The sequence below is a fragment of the Pseudonaja textilis genome, chromosome 2, assembly GCF_049901715.1.
Source record: "Pseudonaja textilis isolate UNSWEBS1 chromosome 2, rPseTex1.2, whole genome shotgun sequence".
In the NCBI taxonomy this organism is placed as follows: Eukaryota; Metazoa; Chordata; class Lepidosauria; order Squamata; family Elapidae; genus Pseudonaja; species Pseudonaja textilis.
Genome location: NC_141991.1, coordinates 101,025,901 through 101,042,066, shown reverse-complemented (window position 1 = coordinate 101,042,066; position 16,166 = coordinate 101,025,901). Strand labels below are relative to the sequence as shown.

General features: G+C 37.1%; 1 protein-coding gene across 1 annotated transcript in view; it reads left to right on the top strand.

Annotated features, from left to right (window-relative positions):
• ARHGAP44 (Rho GTPase activating protein 44) overlaps positions 1–16,166 on the top strand; it is a 100,787-nt gene that overhangs the window by 54,516 nt on the left and 30,105 nt on the right. Inside the window, exons 2-9 of the mRNA XM_026696077.2 lie at positions 8,280–8,319; positions 11,093–11,197; positions 11,473–11,549; positions 12,316–12,427; positions 13,834–13,910; positions 15,357–15,474; positions 15,776–15,844; positions 15,977–16,058. Coding sequence (XP_026551862.2) covers positions 8,280–8,319; positions 11,093–11,197; positions 11,473–11,549; positions 12,316–12,427; positions 13,834–13,910; positions 15,357–15,474; positions 15,776–15,844; positions 15,977–16,058 — 680 coding nt within the window. The remainder of the gene's footprint in view (positions 1–8,279; positions 8,320–11,092; positions 11,198–11,472; positions 11,550–12,315; positions 12,428–13,833; positions 13,911–15,356; positions 15,475–15,775; positions 15,845–15,976; positions 16,059–16,166) is intronic.

Below are 16,166 nucleotides of genomic sequence, written 5' to 3'. Positions count from 1 at the left end.
CAAGTGTGATGACCCAGAGGGGGGAATACAAAATAAACATAGTCACAAAAACACAGTGAAGCCCCTTTTATTCCTTCACTTTGCTTCCAATCTCCAAATATCCTTGACGGAAGACAAAATACTCCCACACAAGCAATTACAAGAAGGAGGGAAAAAACAACACAAACCAGGCAAGATAAGGGCTGGAGGACGCCCACAGGTAACAGAACACACACTGAGAAGGATGCCAAACTCAGAGCGAAACCATAATCGAGAGATATTTCCACACTTTGTTTCCAGCATTCGCCCGTACGCATGTCCGTCCTCTTATTCAGTTGTCACAGCTGCAGCCCATGAAGAGGATCAAGGCCCTCTACTTCCGAGTAGACCACATCTCTCCCTTATCCTCTCTTCCCTGCATGCCCTAGGATGGATAGGGGATGAACCTGGGTCATCCTCTGACTGCCCAGCCAGCCTCTGCCCTTCCCCAGCCTCCTCCACAACCTCCGGAACCATACTTCCACTCCCTGTTGGCTGTTCCTCCTCTTCCTCAGAGTCAGTCTCCACAAGGGGCATGACCCCAAGTACCTGAATTTTGATCACATGACCATGGGAATGCTGCAGTGGTCGTAAGTGTGGAAAACAGTCATGTCATTTTAGTGCCATTGTAGCTTTGAATAGTCACTAAAATAACTGTTGTAAGTCAAGGACTACCTATACATACACTAGCTCTGCACAGTGAAGCATTGCCCAAAGCTAAATATTCAATATCTCTGAAATGGGAGAGCTTCTATTTCCAAAGTTAATTCATCTTGTCGGGATGAATTCAAATTCTCACATAGACATTTATAATCTCTAGTTGTAATGGGATGTGAGAATGATTCTGGAAGATGAAGAGAAGAGTTGCTTCCTAGGGAATGATCAGATAAAAGGGCAGAGAAAGAAACCTACCAAAAATCTCCTTAATTTATCAGACAGTAAAGAGAGTAGGTGAGAAATTTGCACTTTCAAACTCGCAAGATTCTCTTAATGTAGCCTTACAATAATGTAGAATTAGCTCTTGTCATGATTCCTGTCTTGGGTGACTGACACTAATCACTGGAACAAAACAGTCAGTCAGATCTTCTATTCAGCTCAAAGTTGAAATATATAACTGAACATCATGTACTTATTGATGGGATGTTGACAGATGATTTAATTAAAATACTTTGTATAGATGTTAAATAAGAGCGGTAACCCCCTGTGACACCCCACAATGGGAAGGAGTTCTGCCCAACAAACCTGAACAATTTTTATCTACTAGATGTCTTTACAGTGACTCAGGAGATGCTCTTCCAGGTACTTGATGAACATTATTAAGAGAGATCTGTGCATCAGATGCTCAGTCATGCATCTGGGACAATATTCAACAGTCTCCCTCTTTCACAATGTTAGAACTCAAGGTCATCCATTAGGATCAAATAGATGGAGATTCAGCATAGAGCGGGGAAAAATAGGTAAATTGTAGAATTTGCTGGCAGTAATTCCGGTAAATCCTGGTGATTTGGATGGTTTTAAAAATGAATGTGAGAGGCTCAGAATCAAACCAGTAATGTCGATGGCTGATATTATCTCCTGAATCTTAAGTGGCATGCCTTAAATATTTCTTGCTAGGAAGGGACAGGAAAGGGGAGTTGTCACCATGCAGTTCAGGCATATGAGCTTCCCAGTTCTATCCAGTTATTCTTTGGGTAATGCTGAATGCTAGACTAAATGTCTTGATCCAAAAGGCTTTTCTGATAATCTTACATTCTCAGGTTGGAGAAGGGCAACCAGAGAACATTACGTATAAACCTTATGATATTTTGTTCTGAAATTTTGATCTTTAAAAAATTTGAAATCAGAAACCAAAATGCATTTGATGTTTCCAGTACGATACCTTGCTTTAGATAGGTAGCATGTTGCCTGTAGAAATTACTCCCCAAAAATGTTTGCAAAAATGCTTCTTGTAGAGGAAATTTCATCACTGCTAAGCCAATGCCACACACAGGTTTTCCTTTGTGATGGAAAAGAATAAAGTGAGATTCTTTGCCCAAATATTCTGGAATCATCGTTTTTTTACCTCTCTTCAATTCTAGCTACATTTCTTTTCAAAGCCTCCTTCTCCTTTTATTACACTTCAGGGAAATTAGAATGTAATTTCCTTTCCTGGCATTGAAGCATTTTTAGGTTTATTAGAGGGTGGCAGTGTTGTCATTCAGCACTGTAACCTCCATCTGCCTGGGCATTACTGGAATGCTAATTCTGTTGGTTTGTTAAACAAGCACAAAATCACAGCGAAGCAAAGCATGAAACATGTCTGAGATTGTGAAAGCAACTGCCTGGTTTGAGAAGCTGCAGACATCCAAATTCAATATAATCCACTCTTTTTGATATAAGCAGTTTTATTAGGGAGCCTTGCCAGTCTCCATGTCTACAGGCAACTCCCTAGGGCATGGTTTCCAGCCAGAAGCTATATGCATAGACTGGACTTTTATTTTCCTCCAGTGCATCTTGTAAAAATGGAAATAATGTTTTGGGGCGAGAAATAAAGAGAATTGTTATTGTTTAGCCCAGAGACAGCAGAAGGAATCTTACATTTTGACCCAATTCATATTTGATTTGATTGTTTTAACTTGAAGACTATAATGACAAATTTCTGACTTTTGCACACAAATGCATCATCAGAAATCTTCTATATATATATAAATACCAATATCAGTCACGCATAATCACAAAATGCCAGAACTGTAAAGCCTACAAACTTGAAATTTGGCAAATATGTTCCTCTTGGCTTCTAGGTGCTCACTAAGAAAGGATTTTTGAAATGACCATCAGAGCATTAATATTTCCTTAACACGCTCTGATGCTAAGGAGTTCAACTCTCTCTCCCCACCTGGAAAGAAATCTCTTCCAAATGCAAAACACAAGCAGAGGAGAGGAATTTCAATTTCAGTTTTAGTTTCACAGCAGCAAGCAGCTTTAGTACAGAACAGTTGAGCTAAGCCACACCCAGGTTCCTTGCTGCCTCCTTGTTCACAGAGCAAATACTGTTTCAGTTTCCATGTTTCAGTTTCCAAACAGCCTTCAACTCTCTCACACACTGGCAGGATGCTAACCAGATGAATATCGATAGATGCTGGTAGGCAGAGGCACAATTTCCCCTCCTTATTTTCCTCCCCCAAAACTAAGCCTGACCACATAGTTTCATAGGGAAGAACGGGTATAGAGCTAGTAGTATATATTGTAGACGTTTTTTGTTAGAATTTACCTCAACTGGAGTCTTAACAAAATGTGATAGGAATGGACGCATCTAATGTTGTTCCATTTCATTTCTGCATAATTTCTGTGATTTACTCAATTTCTACTTTAATCTAATTTCTTTTAAACTCCATTGTACTAGTTAGAGAATAGTGAAATCTCTTGAGGCAAAGATCCATTTGTATACTTGCAGAGCTGTGGATCAGATATGGATTCCTCTGCCATCTCTTCACGCATGAATGGATTTTGAATATGAAGTTGAATAATAACCAGAATTGCTCTTTCAGCTAAATATACATAGATTTAACCCAGGAAGCAATGTCATTGCAGGGTGTCTTGGCAGTGAATTCTTTGGAGTAAATTGTTACTGTTTGGATGTAGTAGGGTTTTTTTCCCTATTGAAATAACAACTACAGTTTAGCAGAAACATATTTCATTTATATAACCATACATAAATCTTGGGAAGGGGAAGAGGGGAAGAAACAATTTCATCCTATAACTGTTGTAGAAATTAGTAAAATTAAAGAGTAAGTTCAAGCAAGAACTGACCTGGATTGTAACTTCAGGTAGTGTACCAGTTAATCTCTGAACCTCTTTGCTTAATTTATGATGTTTACTAGCAGTGCAAGGTGTAGTATCAGACTGCTTCCTTTGGGAATGATAGGCTGTCTTTTTACTATTGCCCATTTTAGAACACAATATTTTTCTATGTGAAGATTACAGGCTATGACTGCATGGAGAGAAATCTGTGCAAAGTAGTATTTTCCTGATTTTTAAATGTTTTTAACAATGTGGCTAGTCATCGGGAATTGGGCAACGTATGAATTTAATGAATATATAAATATACAGTATTGAGAAAACAATAGAACTCTTCCAACTAGAAAACAAAATACAGCTGCTTCTCCTGAAGGAATCACAACCATACCAATACCATCGAAGTTAGTTTGTATCAACTGGAGGCAATCACCATGATAGCTCATTGTCCTTGGGTGGATATCTTCATTAGAGTACAGGTGGTCCTTGATTTACATCAGTTCACTTAGTGACAGTTCAAAGTTACAATGGCACTGAAAAAGGTGACTCATGATCATTTTTCACACTTATGACTGTTGCAGCATCCTCCGTGGATTTACATTCGGATTCTTGTTTATATTTATAATGGTTGCAGTTTCCCAGGTCCTATCTTTTGAGGCCTTCTGCCAAGGAAAGTCAACGGGGAAACCAGAAAATTAAAATGGGGCAAAACTCACTTAACAAAGTTGTCACTTAAGAACATAAATTCTGGACTCCATTGTGGTCATAAGTCGAGGACTACCTGTATCTTCAATGAGAATCCATTTGTCAGGCCACACCCATCTACTTTCCTTTCCCATTACCATTCTTTCATTGTTTATGGATAGAAATGAGCCCTGTCCTTCATCTGTAACATTGAAGAAAAGAACAGTCTTTGTGTCTCTTTGCCTTTGTAAAGATGAATAAGCTTGTCGAAGTCCACAAAAATAAGATTAAACAATAGTTGATAGGTTGTCATTTAAAAAATTGATTAAATAAGAATGAAGACAGGAAAGGATTGATTGCAGGGAATGACCTCACACCTTGTCCTAAAAAACCAGCCTTCACTTTGGCTGAACACAGATGACTGTTCAAGGATGGGAGTAGTACACCCCTTCTGGTTATCCCATTGGACCCACTGCAGGGTTGGGATAAGAGACATTGTTCTGCAATGGTTCTATGCAGTCCTCAGTGGATCATTCAGTATAGGAGAGTGGAGAAGATGTTGTCTGATTTCCCTTCATATATAGGATGCTCAGGGATTAGTTTCCTGCTTATTAATATTTCCATAAAGTCACTGAAATACATTGTTGATGGTTTGGGGTTTAATATGATGATGAAAGTCAACTCTACATTGTCAGGTGGCATCTGGAAGTTGTCAGGATCAAGTAGGAGACAACAGACCAAAGATAAATCTTTGTAAGCCAAAATTGATACATCAGAATTTTTTTGTCACCACCAGAATATTGTTTGACAAATAAGCACTATAGATCAAAGAGCAGATTCATGATTCCGATATCCTTCTGGATTCATGGCTCTTCCTGGGATGACAGATTGAAATTATTGCCAGGTGGATCTATCTCCAGCTTTATGCTAGTTGTGACATTATCTGGACAGCAGATATGCTAGTTGTGATGTTATCTGGACAGTAGGAACTGGCCCCAGTAAGTCAAGTCCTCATCAGCAACTGTTAAACCATTGTAATGTGTCATATTGGGAGTTGTACTCCTAGTTGCTCAGAAGCTAGAATTGGTTCAAAATGCAGTGGTCCATGTACTTTCAGGCTCCTAGCATTTGGAATTTATAAAACTGATTTTGTAAACCCTACATTTGTTGCTGGTTGGTTTTTAACACAATTTAAAATGCTGGCTGTGACCTATAAAGCCTTTATCACAACCAATTAGATTGCTTAGGAAGAAACTGTTAAACAGCCCACAATTTTAGGAGGTTTGGGGGTCTGAAGTGAGGGTGACACTGGTTTTCTGTGTCAGTGATAAACTTTAGAACAGCCTCCCCGTTGAAATCAGGCTAGCTCTTTTTTGCTGACATTTCAGAAGTTGTTGAATAAGTTGTTTCATCTTTATTTTCAATTTTCTTATTATTGTTTGTGGTTTATTGTTTTTATTGTTATCCATGAAGCTTGTTTGGCTTGCATATTGCAATGGATATTTTAACTGGTCTTTTTATGTTACATATGATATAATTCATCAAGAATTTCTGATTGTGGGGGGATAGAAATCTGTCCAAATTAATTAATTAAGGAAGGAAGGAAGGAAGGAAGGAAGGAAGGAAGGAAGGAAGGAAGGAAGGAAGGAAGAGAAAGAAAGCACTTGGTTCAATTTTCGTATCTTTTTCTCCATATGCTCATATAAATTACGTGAAGAAATTTGTCAAGCTGAATCAGCCCCTTACAGTGTTTTGGTGGTATTTTTTTCTTGCATACCATTATAGTTTAGAATTTTAAAACAACAACAACAACATTATTTTAATATAATTCAGTTTTTCATTTGAAAAAGATAGATAAATTCCTTGCAACATCCTTTACTCAGTTCTTTTAAGAGCATGATCTTTTTATCAAAAAACTAGATTGTGTAAGCATTATGCTTTTGAAATACAATAAATACTGTATAATGTTCATGTCTCATAAAGCTACACTTTTAAAAAAATGGAAACATGGTCATAAATATGAGTTCATTACTTTCGTAATAACTACATTGATATATTGATTACATGCTTCAGTAGTCATCACAGTAGTCAGTCTCTATCTTATAGTGAAACAAGAGATGCTGGTGGAATTCAATGATCCAGAAACTTTCTAATTCATTAAATCTCTCCAATTCATTTTGCACACTTCTCAATATAGGACTCAATGTTTTAGATATTTTTCATCTTTTAAGCCTATTTTTCGGTTGGTTCTATTTTTTTAATAGTTAAAATTAGCTTCCCCCTGGAATAAGGGTAGCTAACAACCAATGGTTTTTGGTGGTGTGAGAGAAGGGGATAAAAAGTACTTTTGAATTTGGCAAACATTAATATATAACACTTCTATTTGAAGAAAATATGCCTACTCATCCCAGCTGTTAAAGAGAGAATTGCCATAAGGTGTTTAGAAAGCTTTCAATCGGGTAATGGATCTTTATTCATGCAAAAGTATGAGGTCTTCAGATTTTTCAGTTAACCATAAAGCTTAATATGTTGTAATAGCTTGAGAAGGAAGACCTCTGTTGGAAAGTTATAAGTAGTGATCTAGAAATAAAGAATAATTTTTTTTATTTATTATTATTTAAAAAAATATGAGAAAGGAACTATTTCAGACCCTGAAAGACAGGAGAAAAATATTTCAATTACCTAAACTTAACTTGACTTGCAGTGAGGATTTTATTATTTAAGTTTGATCAAATATCAGTGCATTACTTTTTTTCAATAGATTGAAAATCAAGGTACTAAGATGGAGAATGGGAAAGCGTGAGCTAGAGAAGGTGGACAGCGCAATAGATTATTTTATTAATGTTTGCACACTGAAAGGTGCATATACTTAGGGCTTCTTATATGAGAAAAGCTAAATGTTGAGGAGACAACTTCAAGGTTTTAAAATCAATACATAAATATACATTTTTTTTCACCAGAAACCAGTTTACCCAAACATTTGCCCACATACATTAATGTAAAGATTTTCTACCAAAAAAGTCATGTTGACTTAGATATAAATATTGAATATAGTTATGGAACAATACATCTCAGTGACTATTAACCATGATACCTAGGAATGTACAGAGGTAAATATATATTGAGAATTTCTAAATCTGGTAACAGTTCTTCAATTTGGAATCATTCCAAGGACACTTGCCTGGCTATATTAGAAGACAGATTGGTGGAGTAAATTAGGGATTGTTGATTCAATCCACTAAATAGTTATATTTGTTCAAGCAAAAGATAAAGATTTAATTAATAGTCTTTTTTTATTGAAGCAAAAGCAACAGTAATATTTAAAATGAATCCCAATATATACTCAGACAAATATCACAATTTAAACCAGAACAGATTGCTCTTGGAATTTAACATCCAATTTGTAGGTGTCTTTGAACTCGAAAGTGGTATTTGATCTGCAAAATTAACATTCAGATATTACTTCTGAAGAATGATAGTCGTGTAACAGCAAAAGCACTCTTTTTTGTGTCCATGTATTCCTTTAAAAAACAGTCCTAAATGTTTATTCAATTCAAATTTCTTTAAGGGCCAGATTTCCAGATTAATGTTAAAAATCGAAATGTTTTAGCAATATATGCATTTATTTATTTAAAACTTTTATATAACCACCCATCTGGGTGGCCCTCAGTCAATGTCTTGAAATCTTAATGTGTGGAAGAGTTTATGCAACTATATTTCAAATTTCACTTTTAAATTGTGATGAACTATTCATTGTGTCATATTGGATTACTATGGGGTTTTTGTTTGTTTGTTTGTTTTAGGGCTGAGAAAACAGAAGTTTTGAATGAAGATCTTTTGCAGGTACTATGCTGTTTTTTTCCCTGATACCTTATGGTTGCCACTGTTTGATACTGACATTTGCCACACATGAAAAAAAAAAAACAGTCTTCTAGATAGAATTTATTGGGACCAAGAATGACAAAGGTATCAGGAATAAAGTTGATGTTTTAAGGGAAAGGTCTCTAATTATTTATTTTTTTAAAAAGACTCTACTGTTATGTGTTTGAACTCTATTTCAGTTAGAAAGCGATTAAGTAGACAATATTAAATTATGTTTTTTAATTTTTTAAAAAATCATTCTGCTAAATGTGAATATACTTTTTGACCAGTCATTATCTTTCTAGTGAATGCTATTTTTAGAAAGATTAACTCCAGAGCAGACTCACTGAATATGTTGCTGAATTTTGTTTATAGAAAAGATGTCTGAAATATGCCTCTAATCAAGATAATGGTTTCTGTGTCAGGATCAATTAGATTCAGTCATTGGGAAGATATATGAAAATATATTACGTTTCTAACATGGGATTGGCCTGAGCCTAAATTAGGCTGTAGAGCTGCCTTTCCAAGTATGGTAGCCTCCAAAAGTTTTGGAATTGATCTTCCATCAGCTCCAACCAACTTGGCTAATGGCCATGCTGGCTGAGAGTATAGATATTCTTGTCCAAAGGTTTTGAAGGACATTGTTTTGGGGAAAGCTACTTCAAAAAAAAAACAAAAAACACCTTCCAAATATTAGGTATTTATGTGTAGGCTGGATCACACAATACAAATGCAATCAAGTCCATTTTTGTCTCATGGACATCTGTGACTCCTGCCATTGTGATAGCTACTTGTGTATGTTCTGCCTAGGCCTTATGCTCTTATATTCTAAATATAAAACAGATGGCCAGTAGGAACAACTTGAGGATATATAACCAACCTAATTTTTATTTAATGAGTTGTACGGCTGACCTAAGTCTAATTTTTATGTCTACATTATCTAGGTTAGCTTTACACAAAAGATTGCTCATATTTCAATGCACTGGCCCTCTGCCCTGTCAAATACTTTTAAAAGTATATCTGCCTGACTCATTTATTACTTGAGGACTAAGACATGAAAACTGTCTTTCAGATCTATTTATTTATTTATTTACCTATTTATCTATTAAAGGTATACAGCCATTTACACCCTACAAGAAGTCTATACAGCAAAAATTGCAGTACAACTAAAACCAAAACAAAATGGCAGAGGAAAAGCAACCATTAAAAGATAATCTAACATGCAATACCCATATGCACATTTTTAGAATGATTTTGAACATGGCCAGAAATCCAGGTGTATCTTGATGCAAAGTGAGTGTGTGCGTGTGTGTGTGTGTATGTGTGTGTGTTCCAGAGGGCAAGTTCTGCTTCTCAGATTCCATCTTAATGGATAGGACCTTAAGCATCACAATGCTGCCTAATCATGTAGGCTGGATAGATAGTCCTTGAAGATAACCATTAGCAAATACCCATTGTAGTTCCTTCCACCTTCATAGTTATTTGTTGAGATTTGTCATAGTATGTAATTTCTATCAAACCACACTTTCTTAGCTAATTCTCCAAGGGACCTGAACAATCATTGTTGCTCTAATTAGATTTTAGATCTGTTTTTAGTGCACAGTCTACTTGAGATACACAAAGTATTGACTCTCATTTTAGAAATATAATTCAGTAAAATACCTGAAAATACAAAGTTCACATATATCAAGTGGCTTCATCCCTTTGAATGTTATTTACATTTGATTTTCCATCATACTTGACAAAAGGTACATCTAATTGTACTGATATTTATGTTTCAGTGCAAAATATAAAGTGAAAAATAGCGGTAACATTCTTGGTTTTCCAAAGTCTAGGCCTGATTATAACTTTAATTAACCTCAAGCCAGATTTACTTCTCCCCAGGATTTATCTACTGCCCCTGAGCCCTCATAAATCATTCTATAACTTACCTTTTATGACTCTGTTGATTGAGAGAGAAACTATTATTGGAATAGTACAAATTTATTTAGGCTAACAACATTTAAATTCTATTTTAATACATTTAATTAAAATGAATGCTAAAATAATTGTCTCCTTGTTTCCTGTTGAATTAGTTTACTAACTGCAATAGTTTATATATTATTGGGACATAAAAAGCAAATGCACTATTCATGCTAAGTGCTACAATTCATGCAAAAACACAGTTGTTTTAATGTAAGATTCATAGGTTTCTCAATAAATCAATATGGAAAATAACTATGGCCGTCACTGCTTGTTTGTTGATACTGGTCTTATCAGTATTTTTCCTTTTAAAAAACTGATCTTCCCTCATACCTCTATAGACTAATCAGGTGGTTGAGTCAATTACAGCAACAAACAAAGAATAAGCTAAGAAATCACAAAGAAGCCACATATGCCTACTTTTGCTTATCTGTTGCAATCAGTAAGCTACAAACTCTGCCCAGCTTCTTTAAATCAGGATGTACCCAGTCACGCATACCACATTATGGCCTAACATAATACTAGGTCTAGATATTAAAGTTATGCTTGTGTTAAGGAGTAATGGAATATATTCTCTCCTTTTGCACAGTTCAGCATGCTATAAAAAGAGCCTGTTTCAGAAAGCAAATTGTAACTGAATTATGAAAACGTCTGTAAGAATTGTCCATGCATAGCCTGGATTTACTTTGAGGAGCAGTTTACCTTGAGGAAGAGGATTTACCTTGAGGAGAGTTGCATGCTGGGAGATGAGGATGCATTTTTCTGATGTGATATGTGAGATGTCCATCCACAGGTGGAGAAGCGTTTGGAGCTGGTGAAGCAGGTCTCCCACAGCACGCATAAGAAGCTGACGGCATGTCTTCAGGGGCAGCAGGGATCAGATTCTGATAAGCGCTCGGTGAGAGATCCTGGTATCCCCTGTATCAGGGAATAGGGTTCTTTTACCCTGAAAAGAAAAGGCAGAGGAATTAAGATGCAAATATCCCTTCAAGGGACTTTCCCCTTTCATGTATATGCATGAATTTTCCAAGAATATGGTGGGAAGTGAATGGTTCGAAGTACTGGTTCTTTGAAAGTAGAGTTGTTTTCTGAACAAGAGATGAAAAGGCTGGGATGTCATTGATCTTTTTTTTTTATTTAAAATAAATCATACAACAGTTGCTTTTGTTGCAGAAGAAATTGCCTTTGACGTCACTTGCTCAGTGCTTGATGGAGGGTTCTGCTATCCTAGGAGATGACTGCCTGCTTGGGTAAGATTCCAGTCCTGTGTCTGTGGAACAGCTACCACTTTGGGAAGGGAGAAGCTAGGAAGGTGTTTCAATCACAATGAGGTTTCTCCATTTGGGGAATTGGTTCATTTGAAAAACACGTTGAGTGCTTGTGGTAAGATTGAAATGTTTAATTTTATGAGCCTCACTTCCAGCTTTTCCTCATAAAAGGGGAGGCACTCACAAGCACAAATCATCACATATGGTGGGGGAGGATATTAAAGCCACAAATACAGTGTTTGTTGATAAATAATTTACCCTTCCGCCCATTTGAATTGCCTCTACTAATTGTAAATAAGCCATTGTTTTTCCTACAGACCTCTTTAGCTTAGGACTTGACGATCCATTATGATCGATCTCCAACATGCAACCTCAAGTCAAATAAATCGAGGGATAAATCAGAGCATGAAGCTGGAACAGCATGTAGCCATTTCTTACCATCCACGATTTTTACTGGTTATTTATTTATCACTGAAAGTGACTTTTCAGTGGAAAAATGTCTAGTAAAATCCCAAATGTGACAAGCCATAGAAGCCTTCTTGCTCTGCAACCTTCTGAGTCTAAAGAATGGCACACTGTTTGTTTCTTTGTTTGTCAGATTCATTTGATGCCCATGTCATGATTCAGGTGACTCTAAGCAACATTAAACATCTGCCCTGCCCTGCCTGTAAGGAACATCTCTTGGATCAAGTGCTGTCTTAATCTATTGCTTGCTTTCTCCCTTGAGAGCTGCCTGTTCTCCTTGCAGGAAGATGCTGAAATTATGTGGAGAAGCAGAAGACAAGCTAGCTCAAGAGCTCATCCACTTTGAGCTGCAAGTTGAAAGGGATGTGATAGAGCCACTGTTTGTGTTGGCGGAGGTAAGAGTTGCTTACTTCAAAGTGAATTTCTGACCTGGGTCTTTTAGGGAGAGGTTTGTTATAAATGGGAGTGGTTCTCTAGCAGATCTGAGAATAGGAGGGATTTCAGAATCTGTTTCTAGTCAAAAACTTGTGGCCTCTGGCCTTGGATACTGGAGTTTGGATACTGGAGTGAAAGGAAGCAATATATCAACAAAATGAAAGGAACTAACAAGGTTTAAATCCACCACCAAGTAGGAAAAATGCATCTGATCCTATCCTGGTGTTCAAGTACTAAATGAGCCATGTTTATCACTGTGAGTATAAGAGCCAGAAGTGAGCATCTGTTTAGGGCTTATATCATCTGCAAGGTACTTGACAGAGGAACTAAGCAGAGAGAGTATTCACAGTTTGTTTCCTGTTTATTTATAGAGATACGGTCTGGTTTAATTACTTCTGGATTTATCTGCAGAAAACATAAATAAATACTGGTAGTCTTTATTTAATGACCACAGTTGAGAGAGGCAACTACATTCTAAGCAACATGGTCATTAAGTGAAATATCACATCCCTGCACCACACTTACATATTCTGTGATTCTGCTTAAATCACCTGTGGTCATTAAAAGTAACATCACATGACGGCAACTTGTGACTTCCTGCTGGTTTTTCCATTTACTTTGCCTGTCAAAAGCTGCCGGTGAAGCTTGCAAATGGTAATTAGGTGACTGTGTGACACCCCCTGTGACCATTGTAAACCCCTGCCACTTGTGAAGTGACCAGATCTCAATCATGTGCCCATAGGAATGCTATGATTGTCATGAGTATGAGAACCATTCATAAAACTACATTTTCTGCATCATCATAAATTAAAACCATTGCTAAATAGGCCAGTCATTGACCAAGAACTGCCTATACAATCCAGGTTTCTTTCATTCATATATACATATGTATGTGAAATTCTATTAATTTTTCTCTGTGACTAGTACTGTGGGACAGGAATTGCAGAGCTACAAGTGTCTCTTCTGTGCCCCCACACATCTTTCCTTGTGCTCTTAGGATGTTTTAAGCAAAGGGTTCTGAGAGTTTTCAGGATATATAGTCACCTACTTGTGTTTTATGATTACCAGAATGCCACACATGTGGAAAATACCATATTGTAAAACTGTTCTAGGTGGAGGCTTCTTTTCCTTCCAGCTTTGTTCCTTAAACCCCAGTGGCTATTCAGAAGGTGATGGTGGCAAGTTCTCTTGCTGGCCATGTGAGTGTTCTCATAGGATAGGAGCTGTCCATGGTTCTGACATTGGCTGTAATGCTAGGCCTGCACATTTACTATGATGCCATTTAAGTTCAGTACATAAAATTTGCAATGCAGTCTTATTCTTTTTTTAAACCCTTCTTTTTTTAAAACTAAAAATATTACTACAGGTAGAAATCCCAAATATTCAAAAACAGAGGAAGCACTTAGCAAAATTAGTTCTGGACATGGATTCATCAAGGACAAGGTAAGAGACTTCTTTTTTTCTCAGTTGCCTTTGCAATGCCAAGTCTTTTGTTTGCTTCATGTGTCTGTTTTTATTGCTGGACTAGTTTTTAGAACAAGTTTCCTTAGGGCGGCTTTCAGTATTGAAAAAGAAAATCTATCCCAGATGGATTTTATGCTAGACTGACCTGTCTCCTGTCATTTATGCATCAGGATTGTACAAATGTGTGCTCTCTCTCCATCAGCCTTCAGTTTGGGTCAGCAGTGGCCATTCTGGCACAGGGGGAAATCCTTTACTGCTGGCTTTACAATTTAAAAAAATGGGGGAGGGAGAAGCTTCCTCAAAGATGTATTTATTTGCATAGATTGAAAAACACCCAACTCACAGTGATTCTGGACACAGAATCTTTTTACATTATAAAAAAGCTGGCACAATAAAATGAAAGAACAAAGATCCAGTAAAAAAAGAAGAATATAAAATAAAACAGAATGTTACTGAGTCTTCTTGCCATCCTACCCAAGACTTGGGAAAATAATCAAGCTTTCAGGGGTTTCCAGAACATTATCAGAATGCAGCGATATGGACCCTACATGGGTGGGATGAAGGTAACTTGAATAAGGTATCTCTTTCCATCTAGAGAGATGGAGTCATTAAGTGGTCTCCGGTAATTGGTCCCAATCTCCTCTTCCTATTCTTAGAAAAGTGCAAAGATAATTGAATTCTATAATCACCATCTGGGTCAATTAAAATAGTGATCTATAGAATTCCATTGTCTCTGCTATTCTAATCCAGAAAGATTTCTTTCAAAGTCCCAAAGAAAAGAGAACAGGAAGAATTTCATTCTCTTTACCATAGGTTTTCAATCTTTACTGACCAGGAAAAAATTAATGTTCAGATTTGCATTGAGATAGACATGGTTGCTTCAACATCCTTTATTAGCCAGAGGCCTTGCCCTGACAAGGCCAAAAACATTGCTGTCTTTCATACCTTTCAGCTGTGGAATTCATGGCTGAGATTTTCACTGATGGAAATAAATAAAATCCTTCTAGTGTTACTATGCCCTTAGTCAAGCTACAGAGTAACTATGTGCCTGAAGATATACACATTGCTTTTCTTTCTTGGTATTCCTCAAAAATCAGCTATTTTTGCCTTCTTCTGAAAGAGCTGTGATATTGCCTTAAAAATGGAGAAATTTGAAATCACTGAGAGACTGAGCTGACATTTCTGTGGAGTAAAAAAAATCCCTCTGAGGGATGAGCATTTGAAAATGTCGGTATCAGTTTGTGCTAACAAAAGTGCCTTCGCTCTTAAAATTAGCTTGTGCTTATGGCAGAGGGAAAGCTAGAGTATGCTCCCTTCCATGTGACATGATCTTATATTGTTCTGGCAAGGCAGGAAAGAACAATGCTAAGTTAAGTCCTATGTCCCACTGAACAGCCAACAACTTTGCTCTTCTTTCTCCTACAGATGGCAACAGTCAGCCAAGTCTTCAGGTTTGTCAAGCAACTTGCAGCCTTCGGGTGCCAAAGCGGATGCTCTCAGGGAAGAGATGGAGGAGGCAGCAAACAGAGTGGAGATTTGCAGGGTATCTCCCCTCCCCCTTTTCATTCTAGTCAATTGACTTCCAGGCAGTGGCCAGAAAGTAGCTGCAAATCCATCTTTTATTATACATGTAAATCTGGTGTCTGGGATGGCACATAATCAGTCAGGAAATGGTATTTTTGTGTATTTGCTGATTTGTCTCAAACAGATAAATAAAAGGAATATCAGCACTGTAAATTGCAGTACGATTAGCATTGCCCTGCTTTTATTGATATATTTTTAACTTAGCAACATTTCAGGTGTTTTGAGTTTGAATCGGTGCTTTTTTTTTCTGCTTCCTGCAGGATCAGCTCTCAGCTGACATGTACAATTTTGTGGCCAAAGAGATAGACTATGCAAACTACTTTCAAACAGTAAGTACCAGAAAGCCTAGCTTTTAGCATCTTTGTCCCTCTTTGGCTTCCTTCCCCTCCTCTTTGTAATACCATGGTGCCTTTCAGATCGTGTATTCTTACAGCCTACATCCCATTTTATTTTTCTCCCAGTTAATAGAAGTGCAAGCAGAATACCACAGAAAGTCATTAGCACTTTTGCAGAATGTGTTGCCTCAGATCAAAGCACAGCAAGGTAAGTATGGATGGTGCTTCTCCGGTTGCCACTATGTACAAGACACATTATGGACTATTTGTTCAGGCAGCGTGACTCCTGTCTTTTCTCTCAGGGTGATTCAGTTCT